Source organism: Osmerus mordax, chromosome 7 (assembly GCF_038355195.1).
Source record: "Osmerus mordax isolate fOsmMor3 chromosome 7, fOsmMor3.pri, whole genome shotgun sequence".
NCBI classification, from domain to species: Eukaryota; Metazoa; Chordata; class Actinopteri; order Osmeriformes; family Osmeridae; genus Osmerus; species Osmerus mordax.
Window position 1 is genome coordinate 16020344 of NC_090056.1, and position 20645 is coordinate 16040988.

Genomic DNA, 20645 nt, shown 5'->3' on the forward strand with positions numbered 1-20645 from the left:
AGCACCACACAGAGATAGAGTGAATGTGTCAGCCAGTTTCCAATCTGAGAGAATTCACTTTGTTTAAGAAGTGGAAATGTCACAGTCTTTATTTTCTCCTGGCCCAAATGTAGAATTTGTGGATTTGCACACATAGTACTGGGACTGTGCCTTTTCATGTATTTTCGCCAATTCTTTATCAACCAATTTGCATATAATTGTAACGTAGGACTCTCCCCACATATTGGATTTGTTCTGCTTCCATTGTCTCTCATTCCTGGCTCCATATCCATACCACTCCTCTGATGATATGCGTGGACTCATATCTGAAAGCCACAGCAGCAGTTTATTACATTGTCCTGATAGTATGTTTTGCTGCTCATGCAGCTGGTGCTACCTCTTTCTGCAGCTGGTAGACCCGGCATCGCGCCCAGTGCAGAAACAAGCCCTAGTGGTGGCCCATGTTCTGGTAGCTTCTGGGATGAACCTGAGGGGTTCCATTGGGCCTGCATCACAAAATCATATTTATACAATACTATATACAAATCCGATTTGTCAACACCAGTTGCTTTACACTTCATGCTGTTCTTGGCCAGAGCTCTCTTCAGAAATGTAGGACTTCTCTGGTTAATTATGGCTTACTATTGATGAATCTTCTGACTGCTGTAGTTGTTGGAGTAAGCTAGTCCTAACACACAGGGTGTGACCTGAGCTGCTATCTGAATGAGAAACATGAGAAACCCTGCCCTAGTGAAGAAAATACAAATGCTTTATATTCACAACCAAGCTTTGGTCTCTCGTCACAATCCATAGATCTGTATTATACAGTGAACTTTTTTATGACCTTGTCAATGTGTCTTCCCTGCATCCTTGAGACCTCTGCAGTCTCTTGCCTAATTATATTTATGTTTTCCTCACACAGAAAATTAACTATAATTATTTATGCTCTGAAGCCATGAACCAATAACCAGAGTGGATTATCAGGCATTGGAACTACTATGATGACTGTGTCCTGTCAGACGTCTTCCCTGTAGACATGTTTCCCTCCTGACCCCTCTGCTTCTCATGCACTCAGGAGGAGGTGGGTTTGGGGCCTGCAAAGCACTCTGTGACACTTAATGAAAATACATTGGATTGATTTATTGATCGATTGCTTAATTTATATTTTCTCAGCTGCCTCAAGTTGAGGGTGAAAACTCCAACCTGTAACGTCCCAGCACTATGACATCATCATCCTCCGCCCCCCCATGGCTCTGTCATCACCACCAGCCATACAGAGTATCCTGGGGCAGAACCTGTCAATCAACTCACTGGCCCCGCCTCCTTTGGCTGCTGTGGGTGTGGCTAGGTCTGGGGGTGTGGCCTGGCTCCTGCTCCCACCAGCACTTCCACCCCCACTCCATCAAGATCGCCGGTGACATCACTCTGGGGGGGCTGTTCCCCGTGCACTCGCGCGGGCCTCACGGCCTTCCCTGCGGGGAGATCAAGAAGGAGAAGGGCATCCACCGCATGGAGGCCATGCTCTACGCCCTGGACCAGATCAACTCCGACCCAGAGCTTCTGCCCAACATCACCCTGGGGGCCCGCATCCTGGACACCTGCTCCAGGGACACCTACGCCCTGGAGCAGTCACTCACCTTCGTCCAGGCGCTGATCCAGAAGGACACGTCTGACATCCGCTGCTCCAACGGTGAGCCGCCCATCATCAGGAAGCCGGAGAGGGTGGTGGGGGTGATCGGGGCGTCGGCCAGCTCTGTGTCCATCATGGTGGCCAACGTGCTTCGGCTTTTTGAGGTGAGTCAGGAGCAGAGGATCTTGGGAAATACATTTGATACACTTAATACAACTTAATTCATTCATTTTACAATGGGAATTACCGGTTTTGCTGTCATAGACCACCTATAAATATCAATGCTGTACACACACACACACACACTGCTGAAATGTGAGTTGGGTCTATGTTGCTGCTAGGTGCTGCTTCTGAAACCAAGTTGAATTTCAGTATTTCATCTGCTGAAGTTTAAGTTGAAGGCACAGTGACACCGGGAAACCAGCATGTTTTGTAGCATAGCAACAGGTGTTCATTAGTCTCTTACCACCTACTGTAGCTTCTTGACTATCAGAGGGTCAACAGGTGTCTCCTCATTCTAAGCTCTTGGGTGTCCTACACCTTTAAGTTCATATGCTTCAAGTCTTTGACACCGTTTGTACATCTTGTACATGATCATTGTTACGAGTTAGGCTACTCATGTCAAACTATTTGAGGTCAGGCGCCAGTGTGTGTCTCTCATCCTAAACCATGGAGGATCTTTCTTTACCCACAATCCCCTTTGAGTGGGAGTCTGGTCACATGGTCCGGATCTGGGAAAGGCCTTGCCCCAAGCAAGAGCTATAGATAATTGACAGTGAGGATTTGGAAAGTGTAGCCAATCATGTTTGCAGCTCTGCGCAGCCCCAAAGGATCTGGCCTAGTGTTGTGTGATCTGGACAGAGTGTTTGGCTTTGAGACAGATGATTAGCAACCAACTTTCCAGTGAAACAATGCTCATATCTTTGCAGCATCTCTTTCCAGAGTCAGAAAAAATCTAAAAGAAGACATATATACAGTATATTGGTGCCAATATTCCAAGTGTTTGTAATTGAATGTTTGAATGGAATCAAAGGACAAAAGACATTCTCTCTGGCATTCGTCAAGGGATTCAGTTTTTCCTGCAGTTTCCTCCATGGAATTAGACCGAAGGGATTTTGGATGGTGTTGGAGAAAACCCAGAGAGTCTTTTGAGGCTTGAGGGGTCCCGACCATGTTTGGAATGAACAGTATATTTACTAGGACAAACCTATCCAAAGTCCTCCTGGTCTAATGACAGGGTTTAGAGGAGACCAGGTTTTAATCCCCACTGGGGACATACAGGGTCATAAATGTGTGATGAAATGGATAGAATCAAAGGCCTGCTGTTGATAAGGTGACAAAACAAGAACGTATGTAGATTTGAACAAATAGCCAACATTTATGAATATGTATGATAAACTGAATCCATGAATGTATGATGAAAGCTATTGTCCGGGAAATGTGTCCTTTGTTGGGCTTTGAATGTAGTCATCTGGATCAAGTATTACTGAAACGAGGAATTGATACAAATCATACCGGACACGGTAGGCGGGGAAACGGCAAACACTATGCGTTGCCAAGGCAGCAGTGGGTGTCAACTGAACCCATCTTCATTTGAAAACCTAATCCGTTTATTTTATCAGATATCCTTGTTAACAGAGAGAACCAAATAGGTGTGTTGTTTACAAGCCCCAGCCTGTCAGTCTCTCTTTTAATAAGCGTTGCTCTAGGGTGACAGTTACAGTCATCAGTCTGGCTCTGTCTCTGTGTGACAGGTGTCACTTTGCAGCTCTTACAAGCTTTTGACAAATGAAATGTGAAAATAGGCTGCAAGGTTTTATTCGAGCATGATCCATTGACTTCCTTATTTTATACATCTGTCTCCCTCCCTCTTTGGGTTACTAGCAACATATTATAGCTTCTCAAGACATCCCCAAAAGAGCCTGTTGATGACACCGGCACAAGTGTTAGCACCATTTAGCTGCTTGTTAATCCTTCCAGAGTTTTTACAGTTCCGGTCCATCTTCCCTCAAGAGAAGATTCACCTTCTGGCCTTCTAATTTACACATACCCCACCTCCTAACACACCATCAGGAAGCTAGTTATCTCAATGGCACTGGGGGGGCAGTACTTCAACTGAGGACTAAGCTGTAACCAGTTTAAATCTGTTAAATTACCTCACACTGCTGTCTCCTCCATGACTCTGGTTGGTCTTCAGGGAGAGCAGATCTGGAGAGGGAGGGAGGGAGGGAGGGAGGTAAAGAGATAGCTAGAAAGAGAGAGATAGGGAGAGAGACAAAGTGAGCTAAAGAAAGAGAGAGGGAGCAGCAAAAGAGAGGGAGCGAGATAAGGAGAAAGAGAGAAAGAGAAGGAAGGAATAAGAAAGAGAAGGATCCACTGCCAAATACATGAGAATGGTGAATCCCTGTGACTAATGTTGAGATTTGCTCCTCACTGGAACCTCAAACAGAATACCCCTCTCTTCCTCTCCATTCCACTTCTCCTCATCACTTCTCTTCCTTTCCTCTAACACGCAAATCCCCTCCTACATGGCTCTTATGTAAGGGGAGGGAATTGTTGTGTGAAATGTAACTGTAATGAAGATAGTCCCTTTGCTTTTTGTAAGTGTACAGATCAAGAGGACAGGGAAATTGATTGTAAGAGATGGCATCTGTCTGACTGCACAAGGTAATGTATCTGTGGAGAGTAATGGACCACATCAACAAGTAAAGTGTGTCAAAAAAGCCCATTATCACACAAAAAAGGCAAAGAAATGCTGCACTTAGTTGGTAACCAGAATTATTTCCATTATACTGTATATAAATGTTTTGTTTGGCTTCTGTCAATAGCATGCACAGACTTTCAGACTCTTTCACATACAAACTTTCAGACCAAACACAGAAATTAAACATGTCATGGTATAGGACCTCCTCGAAAATTAGATCATTCATCTGAAGTGGCTTATCCTGATAGATAGTCATTTATAATTATTTTCACTTTTAACACTTTTCCACTGGTTTCTTGTAGGTAAATCAGGCCCATCTCAAGGCACACTTTTAGGCACACCTCAAGTGTATATTTAACAACATTATATAATCTTGTCTGTGTAGTAAACAAGTCAAAGTATAGCAACAATACTGTAGAACAACAATTACTAATATAAACTCCCACTGCTCTAACAAGGAGCTGACCCCAGTTAACCCTAATCCATCTCTCTAGCCGAGAACAGAAACGTAACATCTGATTTATCCGCCCATCAATGTGTTGAAATGGTATTTGTTATTCAGTGAAGTTGGCAGCCGTCGTCCTTTCAAATAGAAGAGCATGAAAATAGAGGCGAAGCAAGCCTGAGCCATGTGCTCCAGTCAGGGGCAGGGGAGGGAAGACAATGGGCTAATTAAAGCAGCTAATTCAGAAGCAAGCTGGACAATGGAGTAGAGAGTGGAGCGGAACACTGGCCCTGCACCCTTCATTAAATACATACTTTACTGTAGAGAGATGAAGAGCACTGAAGCAGAAAGACACAGAAAACAAGGACTTCTAATTGTCAGTTATTATACTTTAAACCTCATCAGAGTTGGAGGCTAAATAATAAAGATGTTAAAAGCTTTGAAAAACGGTCACAGTTTGCAGTCATTATTCAGAATTAAAGGAAGACATAAAAATGCAATTGGAGGAACCTGAAGATAGAATAATGAGTCAGTTTTATTGTGTGAAGTGGCGAGCCGTGTAAAGTGCTGTAAAGTTGCGTCAAAACTGTCAGCTCTCTTTACCCTATGAGATCATTGAGCGTTTGCTTCTGTCTGCCATATTCCTAATGTGCCCGACAGCTGTGTTGGGCTGCAGAACATCTCCTTAGCCAACAATCCGACACGCCACAACTGTCACTTTCCTTTCCACTGCAATGTCTGTGAAATTGCGTTGAGTGACCATGTTGGTAGAAGCTGTCAGGATGCCACTCGTGATGTCTGAGCCTGACACTCATTGGCAGGTTTCCCCATTTGTTTGTACTGTCGCTTAGCCTTCAACTAGCCATGTTTGATGGATATTAAATCATTTTTGCTCCATTCAGCCCTCTACCATATGTAATTGCCAATTGAGTATTGTGTTTGTCACACCAATGCAATAATAAACCACCAGACCAAAAGAACATCCTCCCAAGTCTTAGATGAAATGTCTCCCATTGACCCTCATGTTATCAAACCACCTCCACTACACACGATGACCTCAGACCAATCCAAGTTCCAGCGGGTGAGCTACAGACCCCTCGTCTCTAATCTAGCAGAGAGCTGCAGGCTCGAGGCATGCTGGGAAAAAGGACAGCTACACGCATGCACACCCTGTCATCCTGTCATCTATGTTGTTCTCCCATCCCTGACATCCTCCAACCTGCACTTTTGCTGATTACAAACAGGTTATTGCAGGCTCGAGTGCTGAACCAGCCCAGATAGACTCTCTCATTCACTATCCTTCCATCTCCTTTCACTCTCTCTCCCTCTGTCTCCAGCTATCTTTCTGTGTTTTTTCCCTCTACTTTTGATCTTGTTTACTCTTTCTGACTCCTTTTTTTCCATAAACTCTCTTTTCTCTCTCTCTGTCACTCTGCCTCTGTCTCCCTCACTCCATCTCTCTCTCTCTCTCTCTCTCTCTCTCTCTCTCTCTCTCTCTCTCTCTCTCTCTCTCTCTCTCTGTCTCTCTCTGTCTCTCTCTCTGTCTCTGTCTCTGTCTCTGTCTCTGTCTCTGTCTCTGTCTCTGTCTGTCTCTCTCTCTCTCTCTCTCTCTCTCTCTCTCTCTCTCTCTCTCTCTCTCTCTCTCTCTCTCTGTCTCTCTCTGTCTCTCTCTGTCTCTCTCTGTCTCTCTCTGTCTCTCTCTCTCTCTCTCTCTCTCTCTCTCTCTGTCTCTCTCTGTCTCTCTCTGTCTCTCTCTCTCTCTGTCTCTCTCTGTCTCTCTCTCATTCCCAGAGCTAGTTGCATAATTAAAGATTTTTCTGGGATGATGGAGTCGGGTGGAGATGTGCCTGTGAATACTCGCTCTCCATCTATCTTTCATGACGAGACATTGCATTTTAGTCCAGGGAACAGCTTTAGCCACTACATTTTTTAACGTCAGTGTCCACCGTGGCACATCCATACTAATATTCCATTTGGAGGGTGGCTCCTCTCAGGCTCACAAATGGATCCAGTGTATCTCTCTGAGGTAAACACTGCCTCTTACAGGGTTCGCAATACTGTAGCCCCTGCAGTACTGGAACATGCGGAGCAATGTACAATATGCGTAGTATAAGCCATCTGGAGCTGTACAAGTCTTAGTGAATCCCGCCGTCTAAATTTCGCAATGGGATCTTTTATGAAAGGAATCCTTCAGAGTAAGACGATGATTTGTGTTCCCTCTCCTCTATGGCTTCCACAGCTTAGCGACACATCCTTTTCACTAAGCCAGTTATGGGGGTCTAAGGACCAGATAACACATCAGGCAGTGTCTGACCAGAGCTGCAGAGGATCAGGGCTTCCCCAACACACTGAGGCCCAGAGGACAGTCCCTCTCCCAGGCTTAACATGGCTGAACTGGAGGAGGGGAAGACAAAAAAAAAACTAACATTCACTGGCCATCGGATAACAATTCTCCTTGATTTGTGTTGCTTTTTCCTTTATGATTGCTTTTGGTTCACTTTAATGCCCTCTGTCTCCATGGTGCTCTGTTTTTCCATTGTCTCTCTCAACCCGTCCTCTCTTCCTCCTTTATCTCTTATCTATATTCTTCCTTTCTGTCTCTCTAAGCATCAGACTCAATACATTTAGGAAATTAACCAAATTAGCACCAGCAGCAGAAACTATATTCATGGTGGAGCTGGGACAGTGCCAGCGCAGAAGGCTCAGATACTTCCTGATAGAATGTCCAATAAGGTGGCTGGTAGATATCTGTTGAAGTTCAGACCTGCTTTACACTCACTAAGCCATAAGACGTTGTGACATATGTTAGCTAATCAAAAGCCCAAATAAATCACCTGCACATTGTCACATCTATTCATATGAGAATAGAGCCTTGACCTGTTTTATCAGACGGCCACCGTCCACCTCCTGCCTTATCCCCCACACGCATCTACCCTCTTCTAATGCATCCCTTACTCACCTCTCTCTCTCTCTCTCTCTGTTCTCCCCCACACACAGCTCTGGTCCACTCCAGCATCACCTGACTGCCAGCAGCTGGAATTAGATTGCTCTCTGGATATTAAATGCCTCTGTGGGTTTCTGTGCCGTCAGTCTAAGGGGAGTCTGGTTGTTCAACAGCTGCTCAAACCTTCTAAATGGGAGGGCGCACTGTTTAAAGCACAGTGGCAGCTTTAGCGCTCGAGCTAGCTTTAGAGTAAGTGTTAGCACTAGTCAGGATGGGGGTCATGCATAATTTAGCGTTCTCTCTCCTGAGAGAGTGGAGTCAATACAGACAAGGGTGGAGCCTACAGCACCTATCAATTAAACTAGGCCACTTATGACAGACAGGGGAAGCATTCATACATAACGTACAGTATATATTATGCATACATGCTATACAAGTCTGCAATATGTACATGACACATGCATATTAATACAGTTCATACCCATACCACAGATTCCTCTCTATATCAGTGGAACACTATTACACATAGGTAATTTCCTGTTAATAACACTGAAACAGGATTTGAGGATTTGTCAGTCTTTACATATTTCATCCAACTCAGTGGAAACAGAAAGTGTTTCATAATGCAATGTGGTCCCTGGTGAGCATATATGAGAACTTTGAGTTTTAATTAAGGAGTATTTCAGAGAGATTAGCATGTCCTCAAGGAGCATCCGTCCTGTCTGTAATAATGCGTCATTTCCACAGAGCAGGCAAGGCTTAAGGAGCCACGAGGAAAACTGCGCTTGAACTCTACGTTACCTTTGATAAACAACAACATGCTTCATTTGTAGCATTTGACCAATAGCAATCATACATCACATTTACATTTATTCATTTAGCAGACGCTTTTATCCAAAGCGACTTCCAAGAGAGAGCTTTACAAAGTGCATAGGTCACTGATCATAACAACATCACATATGAAACATACAGATAGGCAGGCATGCACACACACACACACACACACACACACACACACACACACACACACAGGGTTTGACAGGGCTGTACTGTGGAGAGCAAAAAGAGAGCACCATTATAGTGATTAAAACAGTGGATTTGTGATTTGAGCAGGTTCTCGGTAAGATGAGAGTGGAGTGTTGTGATACAGAATCTGTTTGGTCCTCTGGTCTGTTTCACACTGAAAAAAAAGAAACAAACACATTTTTAAACCAGATCCGCTCTTGTAACCAAAGAAGAATCCTCTTATAAACAGTGACACAGTAACTAAAAAGGAAAGGAAACTTTTCCAACAAAAAATGTGTTCCTTTTGTAGGCTTAACCTTTCCTTGAATAAGTCAGATGTCATATGGTCCAAAGGGAGCCTTTCGTGCAAAAGCACAAAAGTGTGTGTGGGCATGCATGTGTATGCACAGGAATGTGTGTGTACATGCAACCCAGTACAACATGTGTGTTCTCATTCTGTGCGTGTATGTGTTCACACGTTTGTTTGTGTACAGTACATGTGTTTATGAATGGGTTTGTGGCTACGTGTCTAAGGAGGTGAACTCCATCCGGTGGTCAGAGATAAATCTATTGTGTGGGGAACACCAGACACAAGCCCCCTGATCTATGTCTCTCCCCTTCAACTCCCTCTGAGCTGCTCTTCATTTGACTAAAATCTCAGTAATCCCACCCAATAATCTCTCAAATGGTTCCCTCTCTCCCCTCTTCTCTCTCTCCTTCTCCCCAGCACATTCCATTCTATCTCACTCTCTCTCACTCTTTCTCTCTCTCTTTCTCTGTCTACCTTCTGGGCTCCTAATAATGATCAGTTAGTCTGAGAGCAAATAAACATGGCAGCGTCAGACACTCAGACAGTCGGATGGTCACCAGGACTATAAACCTATTACACAAGCTCGGAACTATGTCACTGTGTGTGTGTGTACTGACACAGATTCATGTCCTATAATATAACAGATCAGTGATTGACTCTCATATCCTCCGTCAAAACTCACGACTGTCTTCTACCGCTTCCTCCTCTCAGGCCCAGAGTAGACTGACAACTGCATCTACCCTCTTCTAATGCATCCCTAACTCACGTCTCTCTCGCTCTCTCTCTCTCTCTCTCTCTCTCTCTCTCTCTCTCTCTTTCTCTCCTCCAGATCCCTCAGATCAGCTACGCGTCTACAGCCCCAGAGCTGAGTGACAACAACCGCTATGACTTCTTCTCCAGGGTGGTGCCTCCAGACTCCTACCAGGCCCAGGCCATGGTTGACATCGTCAAAGCCATGGGCTGGAACTACGTCTCCACCCTGGCCTCTGAGGGGAACTATGGAGAGAGCGGAGTGGATGCCTTTATGCAGATCTCTCGTGAGGCAGGTACAGTTGACACGCTTTCCTTTTCCTATTTTATTCCTATATTTTCCTCTCTTCCTCTCCTCTTCTCCAGTCATCTCATCTCCTCCACTTATCTCATTTCCTCTCTTCTCCTGAATACCACTGTACAAGGCCGTTTTGAAGTGGTACCTCCTAATGTGGACACTACATGGATACCCTTGTGAACATCGTAGCTTCTGCACGTAATTATAGATTATCGATGGCATCGATGTTTTATTCTCATTCATATGTGTCATTTTCCCTGGTTCAGTCTACACATCAATGTTCCTGTGTGTGTATGCGTGTGTGTGTTTCATCTTGAAGGAGGTGTGTGTATCGCCCAGTCCCTGAAGATCCCACGGGAACCGAAGCCCGGAGAGTTTGATAAGATCATCAAGAGGTTGATGGAGACGTCTAATGCTCGTGGGGTCATCATCTTTGCCAATGAGGATGACATCAAGTGAGGCATCAGAATACACACAAATTCAGCAGTACATACACAGCAGAGGGAGAGAGGAAGAAGAAGATCATTTTAATATAGAGAGACATAGACAGTGATAGACAGAGAGAGGAAAAGATGGAGACCCAGGAGAGACAGATACGAGTGTGCTAGCCTACAGTATGAGATAACAGATAGCAGTGTCTAGAGTCCCTTTTTTAATTAAGAAACAAAGGGACAACTGATTTTGAATTTGAATAGGACTGTGCTGAACAGAACTGTTGCCAGTCTTGTGCTGTTAGAACGCTGTTCGAGCAGGTGGGGGACATGTATGGCCCTTTCCCTCACTGAGGCTGTTCAAGCATTCGGGAGGTTACATCACCCTGCATGTTTGGCCACTGCATCAAGTGAAACTGCGGCAGAGGTGAAAAGGATAGATTGTGTAGACGGTGTTTTGGTGAGAGAGGCTCTTTTTGTCCTCATTGTTGGTTCAAGCTTGAGTGGAGAGGAGGATGAACTATGGGTGTTGGAACACCCTGGAATGCTTAATAGAGTCATACATCCACTGTTGGTGGAATGATCCACGCACACACACACAAACACACCCACACCCACTCACACAGACACAAACACACCCACTCACACAGACACAAGCTTGTGTCTTAGCATTTGTATTTTCCAATTTGAAAACAAGGAAATGTACCGAACAGCCACAGGGAAGCTGTTGAGTCATCCACACCCACACGAGGAGAGCCAGCGATGCGCTTCCTCTGCATCACAGTGTGCGCCACAAAGACAGCTCGCTGACGGTTCTGTTGTGAGACTGATGAGGAGGCTGCCTCTCTCTCCCTCTAGCCCGTCTGGCTTCTTTCAGCAGCAGCCCGCCAAAGGCTGCCTCTCATTCAGACATCTGGAGACGCAGGACAGCAGCATCAGACTGTCTAGCGTTGCTCTACGGTGTCTCTGCTGACAGGACAGGCGTTTACAGACTGTGGAAACAGGGCCGTGTGAAGAAAGGAACAGAGGATGGAAGATAAGGAGGAGAAAAAAAGAAGGAAGGAAGGAAGGAAGGAAAGAAGGAAGACAGGAAGCCAAAAGAACGAGACAGAATCTTATGACTTACGAGTCAGTATTTGCATACTGTAGGTTATTGGATTTGCTCAGACAGTGATAGACTTTCATCCCAGCTGTGTGTGGATGACACTGTGAGTGAGACAGGCTGGTGGCCACAATGGGCGTCAGTCAAGCTGGTGTAAATGCATACTGTATGTATAATACATGGTATACTAATACATAGCTTTATACATAAACCAACACAGCCTATGAAGCCAGAGGCTGCCAGCTAGCATTAAGGGAACGGGAGTGTTTAATCTTCCTCAGCGATGCAGCTCCTTGCTCTCCAGAGCATCATGGCAGGTGTCACATCATAAAAAATGCCGTTTCTTAGAAACACATTCTGGGGAGTCTGTGTGTGTTTGTGTTCCCCACTCCAATCAATTTTTTAACTTTTGGATTTCATCAAGGAACCAAGACTCACCTGTTGTAGTTGTAGTTCTCTGTGTAGCTTACACTGTTTTTTACACCTTTACTTTTAATTCCCTCTGCTTCCGCCTGCAGACGTGTCCTGGAGGCGGCAAAAAGGGCTAACCTTACAGGTCATTTCCTGTTTGTGGGGTCGGACAGCTGGGGGGCGAAGAGCTCCCCCATCGTGGAGCAGGAGGACGTGGCTGAGGGGGCCGTCACAATCCTGCCCAAGAGAGCCTCCATCGAGGGTAACACGCACACACACATTGTCATTCATACACACTGTCACACCCGACTACACACCTGACTGGGCTATTAATCAGAAGGTTTCCGGTTCAATTCCCGGCTGTGCCAAATGACGTTGTGTCCTTGGGCAAGGCACTTCTCCCTACTTGCCTCAGGAAGAATGTCCCTGTACTTACTGTAAGTTGCTCTGGATAAGAGTGTCTGCTAAATGACTAAATGTAAAATGTAATTCATACACACTGTCCCCAGACACCTTCAAAGATGTGTAAACAACTGGTATGCCAACCTCAGACATGCCTCAATAGGACATAGGGCCCTATTTTAACGATCTGAAACGCAAGTATCAAAATGCAAAGCGCAAGAAACTTTGTGGGTGGGACTCCGGCGCGGTTGCTATTTTGCCAGCGGGATAAATGACTTTAAAATGGGTTGGCCCGAAGTAGCTACATTACTAATGGGTGTGGTTTGGGCGTAACGTGCAATAAACCAATCAGTGCGTAATCTCACATTCCCTTTAAGAGCAAGCGCTTCTTCCATGGCGGATTGCTATTATAACGGCGGATTCGCCAGGCGCACGCCAGGAGCCAGGAGCGGTTCACAGCCGAGCAGACAGACGTTCTAGTCAGGGCCGTAACAGATAGAGAAGTGACATTGTATGGGAAAGGCAAAGCAGTTTTCTCATTGCACTAAATTGCCCGCTCATGCTGCTCATTCAAATTCTTATTCTTCTTTTTATATAGACCTATATTTTATTTTTAACTTGTTTAGTTCTTAGAATTAGTTTAACAATTGTACTTTTTTAACTTAATTTAAGACCCGTATATGTTTATTTTTTGCACCTTCCTGCCACAGTAAATTCCGTGTTTGTGTAACATAGGCTACATGGCGAATAAACCGAATTCTGATTCTGATGGAGATGGGAGAAGAAACCCACCCAAATTAGCTTCGGTTAAACAGGCGTGGGAGGAAATTGCCACAATTGTTACAAATCAAGTTCACATACATAGATTTCTCATGAAAATCTTTTTACAATCATTGAAGAAATGTAACACGCCATAAATCAAAACAATGTAACGTAGTTTCGCAGGAAGAAGACCCTGGCCTCGCCAGCAGTGCGCACGGACCAAGCTTGCGCCCTTAAAATAGCATCTGAATAACGCGCCATTGACTTTATAATACGTTTTTCATGGTCAGTGGCGGAATTGTTTTTCTGAAACCGCAAAATAGCACCAGGGAACTTTTGCCTGGAACACGCCTCCTTTTTTCGCTGAACCGCCCCCGGGAGCGCAAAGTCATTCCCTAATTTACCGACGTGCGTCTGTGGAGGGAAAAGTTAGCTTTGCGTCGAGTGCAAAGGAATGATGATTGCGTCGTTGAAAGGGCTAACCTTGCAGGTTGAAAGTCAATTGCGCTGGGTGCAAGATAGGGCCCATACACACACACACACACCGATGAGCTTCCCTGAGTCTGTGTGTGTGTGTGTTCCTTGGTGTGGCCATCCAGGGTTTGACCAGTACTTCACCTCTCGTTCCCTGGAGAACAACCGCAGGAACATCTGGTTCGCCGAGTTCTGGGAAGATGACTTCCGCTGCAAACTCACCCGGCCCGGGATCAAGATCGACAGTGAAAAGAAGAAATGCACAGGTGCCCTACAGACACACAAACACATATGAGGGCCACAAGCTGGTTCCACTGGCAGACGTGTGACATGGCTTTTCTCTCCTTCTGTTCCTTGGCCTCCCACCTTCCCTATACATTATTTTCTCCCCTACCCCCTTCCCTTCTTCTCTCCCCCCTCCCCCCCCTCCCCAGGTGAGGAGCGCATCGGTCGGGACACCCCCTACGAGCAGGAGGGGAAGGTGCAGTTTGTGATAGACGCTGTGTACGCCATGGCTCACGCCCTGCACAACATGCACCAGGACCTGTGTCCCGGCTCCGTAGGGGTCTGCGACAAGATGGACCCCGTGGAGGGACGCATGCTGCTCAGCTACATACGTGCCGTCAGCTTCAACGGTGAGGAGGGCCTGTGTCTGAGCGGAGACAGATGGCTCGGTTTCTAGGTCAGAAAACTCGTTTCCGAGGACTTTTCATATGTAGAGGAAGGGATGTCACACCGGCATGGTGCCAAACCGCATTTAGCTGAGATGATCTTCTTTAAATAGTTTGAGTGTTTTAGTGTGTTCTTGGTGTTTGTGTATGTGTGTGCTGGTACACTTTTGTGTGCATTTCCACATGAGCTTGGGTGTGTGTTTGTGCCCATCTGCCCGTGTGTGTGCGTGTGTGTAGTCTCTCTCCCTCGCCCCAGTGATTGCGTGCAGGCCAGGCCTCTGGTAAGGGAGGAGAGATGTCAGCCTCCTGTCCCTAAAGTCTCACTTCAGGCACACCACGACACGCTCATCCTCTTATTCTTCTCTTCCTTCTCTTTCTCCTCTCCGTCGCCCGTTCTCTTTTTGCCTCCCCTCTTCCGTCATTTTCTCTCTGTCCTCTCTCTTATCTTCCCCCATGTCCCTTGATGTCCCTCTGGTTTAACTGTCTAACCCTATCTTTCCCTTTGCTCTAATGACACCAATGAGGAAATAGGCTTTCTGCGCTATCTCCCCCCTCTCCCCCATCTCTCCCCGGTCGTCCACCATGCCTCTCCCCTCTCCCCATGCTCTGGTGGCATGGCGAGAGAAGCTGAGTGGGGGGCTTTCTATGAAAACCAGCTTCTTTTAGCTCTACGCTCCCACCGTGAGTCCATGTCGTGTCTCTGTGATCTGTGAACACTCTGGCGAAGGGGGATGAGGGCCTGGGGGGAGGGAGGAGGGAGGAGGAGGAGGAGAGCCTGGGGGGAGCCTGAACAAGTAATATGCATTACTGCCACAGAGAATCTGCCTGGCCCCAGCCCCAGCCTCAGCCTTGCTCTTTCCTAATGCCGTACAGGTTGGCCAAATGTCCTGGCTTCGTCCCTTAGTTATATCTAATTATACAGGACAGTACACAACTCTGGCTCTGCTCACGGTCGGTCCACTTCAATGGAAAGTGAGTTAGCTGCTCACAGTGCATAGCTCACTCCAGGCAGCCTTCACGTCCTGACTCCCATAAATACAAGAACAAGAAAATCCAGACTGAATATTCCATTCAAGCCCTGTCTTATTCAGCAGGCCAGCAGTACCTGGAGGGTTTGAATGTGACAGTACATAGAGTCTACAAACACACTGGCTTCACTGGCGGTCAGAGAAGAGCACTCATTAGCGTTCGGTTGTAAAAAAAAACTACAATTAAACACCTGCTTACCCATTGCAGCTCGATAACAATAACCTCTGCTGGGCTTGTGGTGTGATTCAGTTGTTTATGAACACCTTTCTCATCTGTGCTTTGATTCAAATCTTGATTGGTCACATTCAGTAGTTAGGGCCATTCTGCATTTATGCATTTGTCTTTCGTGTGTGTTTTGTTTTGTGTTTTTGTGACAACCATGTGGAAATGAAGGGAGACGTGTCTTTGTGGTGTGATCTTTTGGGGAAGAGGGGCTGGGGATGAATTATTCAGCTGAGCCAGCTGTTTGGGTTGAGGTAGAGGGCTGTGGAACGCTCTGAGGAATAAGCAAGAGAGGGGGAGTACATAGCGAGTTAGTTTGACATTTTATATCTACCTCCCTCTCTCGCTTTTCCCTCTCTTACTCTTCTCTGTTTTTCTTTCAGTTTTTGTAATGATCTCGGTAAATTGAATCTAGTCAGATCTCATTTTATTTGTGTAGACCTTTTCACAAGTAACGTTACACAGGGTTCACACATGCCTATAGAACTGCACCTAAACCAACCTGAACCCTCGAAGAACACAACGGGAAAAGAGAAAAATGTAAGAAACCTTGGGAAGAGCAATTCAGTGAGGGATCCCCTCCTCCAGAGATAGTCATTGACACACAGAGGCGAACACAATATGCTGAATAGAATTATGTAGCAAGAGTACACATAAATACACATTTTGCAAATGGATGGTGAAATACAGATAGCCAGAGTTCCAAATCAGTAGAGTATCTGCTTTTTCTAAATCTCTCTGTCTTGTAAATTAATGTAACTTTCTGTTCTCTTGTGTTGTGTAATGAAGAGTGAGATGACTTGGTGATGCTCCCTCCCGTACTACATCTCTATACAGAGACGGATATGTGGATGCCTGTACACAGGATCATTCTGTACTGTTGCCTTTCAAAGCCAAGGGCAGACTGTACTCTAGCAACTGTATGAACAATGTGCAATTACTGTATGGATGAATAATGAGGGGTTTTGACTACACTCTAGTAACTTGAACTTGTGTTTGTGCAATTACTCTGTGAGTGATTTTGTAATTAAGCTCATTGAATAATTTACTGATTGGCATGAGGTATGGTTATATCCACATTATTCATACATTTTTATTTATTCACATTTATTCTGATGCAGCTCTCCATCATAGGTTGGCAGTGCCCAAACAACATCTGTTCTCGAGATGTGTTGTGTTCATGTGTTGCTAACCGTCCTGTTGCTGTGTGGTTCTGTAGGCAGTGCAGGAACTGGGGTTCTGTTCAACGAGAACGGAGACGCCCCAGGGCGCTACGACATTTTCCAGTTCCAGCTGTCCAACACCACCAACCCTGGCTACAGAGTCATCGGACAGTGGACCAACAACCTCCGACTCAATGTAACTCACAGTGACTGTGCCGTCACTCATCGCTTAACTCTCATGTAGACAAAAAGAGACAAAGCTACATTGATATGTAGGATGTGAGTAAAGATCCCTGGCCAGTTGAATCACCTTGGGTACCTTCTGTCCCCCAAACCCCCCCCCCCCCCCCCCACGCCCCCACCGCACTCCCCCCCCCCCCCCCCCACGCCCCCACCGCACTCCCCCCCCCCCCCCCCACGCCCCCAGGTGGAGGACATGCAGTGGTCAGGGGGCGACCGGCAGATCCCAGACTCCGTCTGCAGCTTCCCCTGTGCCCCCGGAGAGAGGAAGAAGATGGTGAAGGGCGTGCCCTGCTGCTGGCACTGCGAGCTCTGCGACGGCTACCAGTACCAGCTGGACGAGCTCACCTGCGAGACCTGCCCCTTCGACATGAGGCCCACCCCCAACCGCACCTCCTGCCGCTCCACGCCCATCATCAAGCTGGAGTGGCACTCGCCCTGGGCCATCATCCCCGTCTTCCTCGCCATCCTGGGGATCCTCGCCACGTCCTCCGTGGTCATCACCTTCATCCGCTTCAACGACACGCCCATCGTGCGCGCCTCGGGCCGCGAGCTGAGCTACGTGCTGCTGACAGGCATCTTCCTCATCTATCTGATCACTTTCCTGATGATCGCCGAGCCCGGTGCCGTGGTGTGTGCCTTCCGGAGACTGCTGCTGGGCCTGGGCATGTCCATCACCTACTCGGCCATGCTGACCAAGACCAACCGGATCTACCGCATCTTCGAGCAGGGCAAGAAGTCCGTGTCTCCGCCCAGGTTCATCAGCCCCACCTCTCAGCTCGTCATCACCTTTGTCCTTATATCTGTACAGGTACGTCTTTCTCTCTTTCTCTCTTGCCCTCGCAGACTGTGGTAAATTGGACAGGGGTAAATTGGGCTCGTAGGCAAGCTTGCTCACCTCACCAATAATATTTTCGGAATTCTTTAGTTTGTCCCTCTTTATTCTCTCTCTTTCTCCTCCCTGGAAGGCAGTTAGACATGCCAAACATGGTATCAGAAATGTACACCTCCCTCGCTCCCCCTCTAAGCCCCCGTCCTTCTTTCGCCTCTCTCACTTTGTCTCTGTCCCTGTTCCTTGTGTCTCACAGGTATTTGCTGTATGTAGTATTGATTGATTGGTAGTTGGCAGTAGTGTAGTATATCCGTGCAATGTGACGCCTTGTATTTTCTGTGCTCCCTGTGGAGATCTAGATCCTCTTTTTCTGAAAGCCATCTATTATATTATGCTTACTACAGTTTGATCAATGCTACAAAGATATGGAACAGAGGAAAAAAAGAGAGACAGAGAAAGAGAGAGTATGTGAGAGAGTGAGTTTCAGTGTGTACGTGTGTGGCAGAATATGGTGAGATAGAGTTCACACAAGTTGGGTGTGGTCCCTGTCGCACGCAGTGCAGGCTCAGAGATGACTGACGCAGGATCCAGACTTCTTCTGACAGCCCATACTGTATCTGCTCACTGCAGAGCGGATATCAAACGTAACTAAGCAGCCTAGATTCAAATGTCGTTCTCTCTGTGTGTGTTCTGGTCATGGGTTCACGGTTATTTATACATACTGCACACTGTATACGAGGTACATCTCTGTGAACCTAGCTTCTGTTGTGCCTTCTAAGGTCTTAGGGGTGTTTGTTTGGTTCGCGGTGGTGCCCCCCCACACCACCATCGACTACGAGGAACAGCGCCCCCCCAACCCTGAGCTAGCCCGCGGGGTCCTGAAGTGTGACATGTCGGACCTCTCGCTCATCTGCTGTCTGAGCTACAGCATTGTTCTCATGGTTACCTGCACCGTCTACGCTGTGAAGAGCCGGGGCGTGCCTGAGACCTTCAACGAGGCCAAGCCAATAGGATTCACCATGTACACCACTTGCATCATCTGGCTGGCCTTCGTGCCCATCTTCTTTGGCACAGCCCAGTCCACAGAGAAGGTAAGTAGGGATGGAGTTTGCATGGAGGAGGAGAGGTGGAAATGTATCGAGCGTTTTGGTGTTTACTTTTTCCCTCTTCACTCTTCTCTTTTCTTCTCTTCCTTTTACTTCTCCTTTCTTTTCTTCTTATCTCTCTTCTCTCCTTTCTTCATTTCTCTTCTTTTGTACTTGGTCCCAAATACATTTGACAGCTGAAGAAGGATGGATTGTTTTGCATGTTAGTGGGACACACTACATGCAAACCATGTTTTCTGGGCTGCAGATTGGTCTGTTGTGAAGTGAATGTAGTATGTGTGTGGGGCGGCAGCTTACCGGCTTTGACTTCTACACTTCCTCCTCTGTGCACTACTGTAGATGTTCAGCCTTTAAAATGAACAATAGGCTAAATGAGAATATTAGAGAAGAGGAACAAGCTGGCTGTCTCGTGATAACATTCTCAAGTTGCCAAGCAGACAGTTGTGTCCGTTTGAGGCATCCTTTGATATGGGAATGAGAGGAGGAAAGTGTAGGAAGAGAGGAGAGGAAGAGGAAATACAGAGAAGCTGTTTTTTCTTCTTCCTTATCTTTGTATGACACACCTTGACATGGTGACAAAGACGGCACCCCCCACTCTGATGGGTTGGGGGGGTTGGTGGAGGGAGGGGGAGGAGGGTGAATGCTGGGGTGTATTGTGGTAGAAGCAAGATTAAGAGTGTGTGTGGGAGGACAATGTTCCTCCATCTTAATAAGCCTGTGTGATGCTATGCATTCAGGGAATTAGTGCAGTACTGAAGTATTGTATTGCTGCTGGCTTGGTGGTCTCCCAATACATACAGAACCGTAGAGTGAACATAAATTCAGTACATACTTATACGGTGCCCATCCTGCATGTGATATTGGCGTGTAGAGCTGTCAATCAAATGAGTTTGGAAGAGAAACTAGGTCCGTGTTGGACTGACCCGCCCTCCCTCCTTCCTAGATGTTCATCCAGACCACCACACTGACCGTCTCCATGAGTCTGAGTGCCTCTGTGTCTCTGGGGATGCTCTACATGCCCAAGGCCTACGTCATCCTCTTCCACCCCGAACAGAACGTCCAGAAGAGGAAGAGGAGCTTCAAGGCTGTGGTCCAGGCAGCCACCATGTCTACCCACCTCTCCACCAAGTCCAACGACAAGCACAACGGAGAGACCAAGATAGAGCCAGACAGAACCCAGTAGACCAGGTAGGTGTTGTCCTGCGTGGATTGAAATAAACCATTGAGCCATTTCACCATGGAAAGTGATGATATTTTGTATATATTGGGGTGCCAAGGCAGTAGTGGTTTGTATATATTGTGGTTAGATTTTTGTTAGACATACCTCTCATTCAGTTTAATGGGATTTAAACCTACCCATCACTCCAATGAGACAGCCCACTGACTGTCTGGCTGTCTAACTAAGCCTCAAGCAGTTTTGCTGGAAGATCTGTGGCCTCGTAGCTAAGTCCTCTAAAGAGACCTAATTGACCTGATTCACCTCCTGAGATGGTATTTATGGATGTAGAGTCACCATTTCTAAGGTGGCTAGAATCCATTTTAGTAGCTTTCTGGAATGCCCCATGACCCCACACTGAGCTTTTCCATCCTTGAATGTCTCTTACCCGCTATCTTTACATACCTCCCACCCCCACTCTCTCTCTCCTTCTGCATCTCTTACTCCTTCCTAAATCTCTGTAAAACCATTTTGGATTTATTTCTACTCTTCCATATCTCACCAGAACACTCTTCTCCC

The 20645-nt window shown here is 46.5% G+C and overlaps 1 protein-coding gene across 1 annotated transcript; it reads left to right on the forward strand.

Annotated features, from left to right (window-relative positions):
• Positions 1-1200: 1200 nt before the first annotated feature.
• On the forward strand, positions 1201-20093 carry grm6a (glutamate receptor, metabotropic 6a). The gene is made up of 10 exons (XM_067239405.1): positions 1201-1773; positions 9847-10063; positions 10385-10520; positions 12117-12271; positions 13773-13913; positions 14082-14282; positions 16789-16928; positions 17160-17783; positions 18584-18895; positions 19854-20093. Exons 1-10 carry the CDS (start codon positions 1201-1203, stop codon positions 20091-20093), a joined length of 2739 nt encoding a protein of 912 aa, XP_067095506.1.
• The last annotated feature ends 552 nt before the right edge of the window (positions 20094-20645 follow it).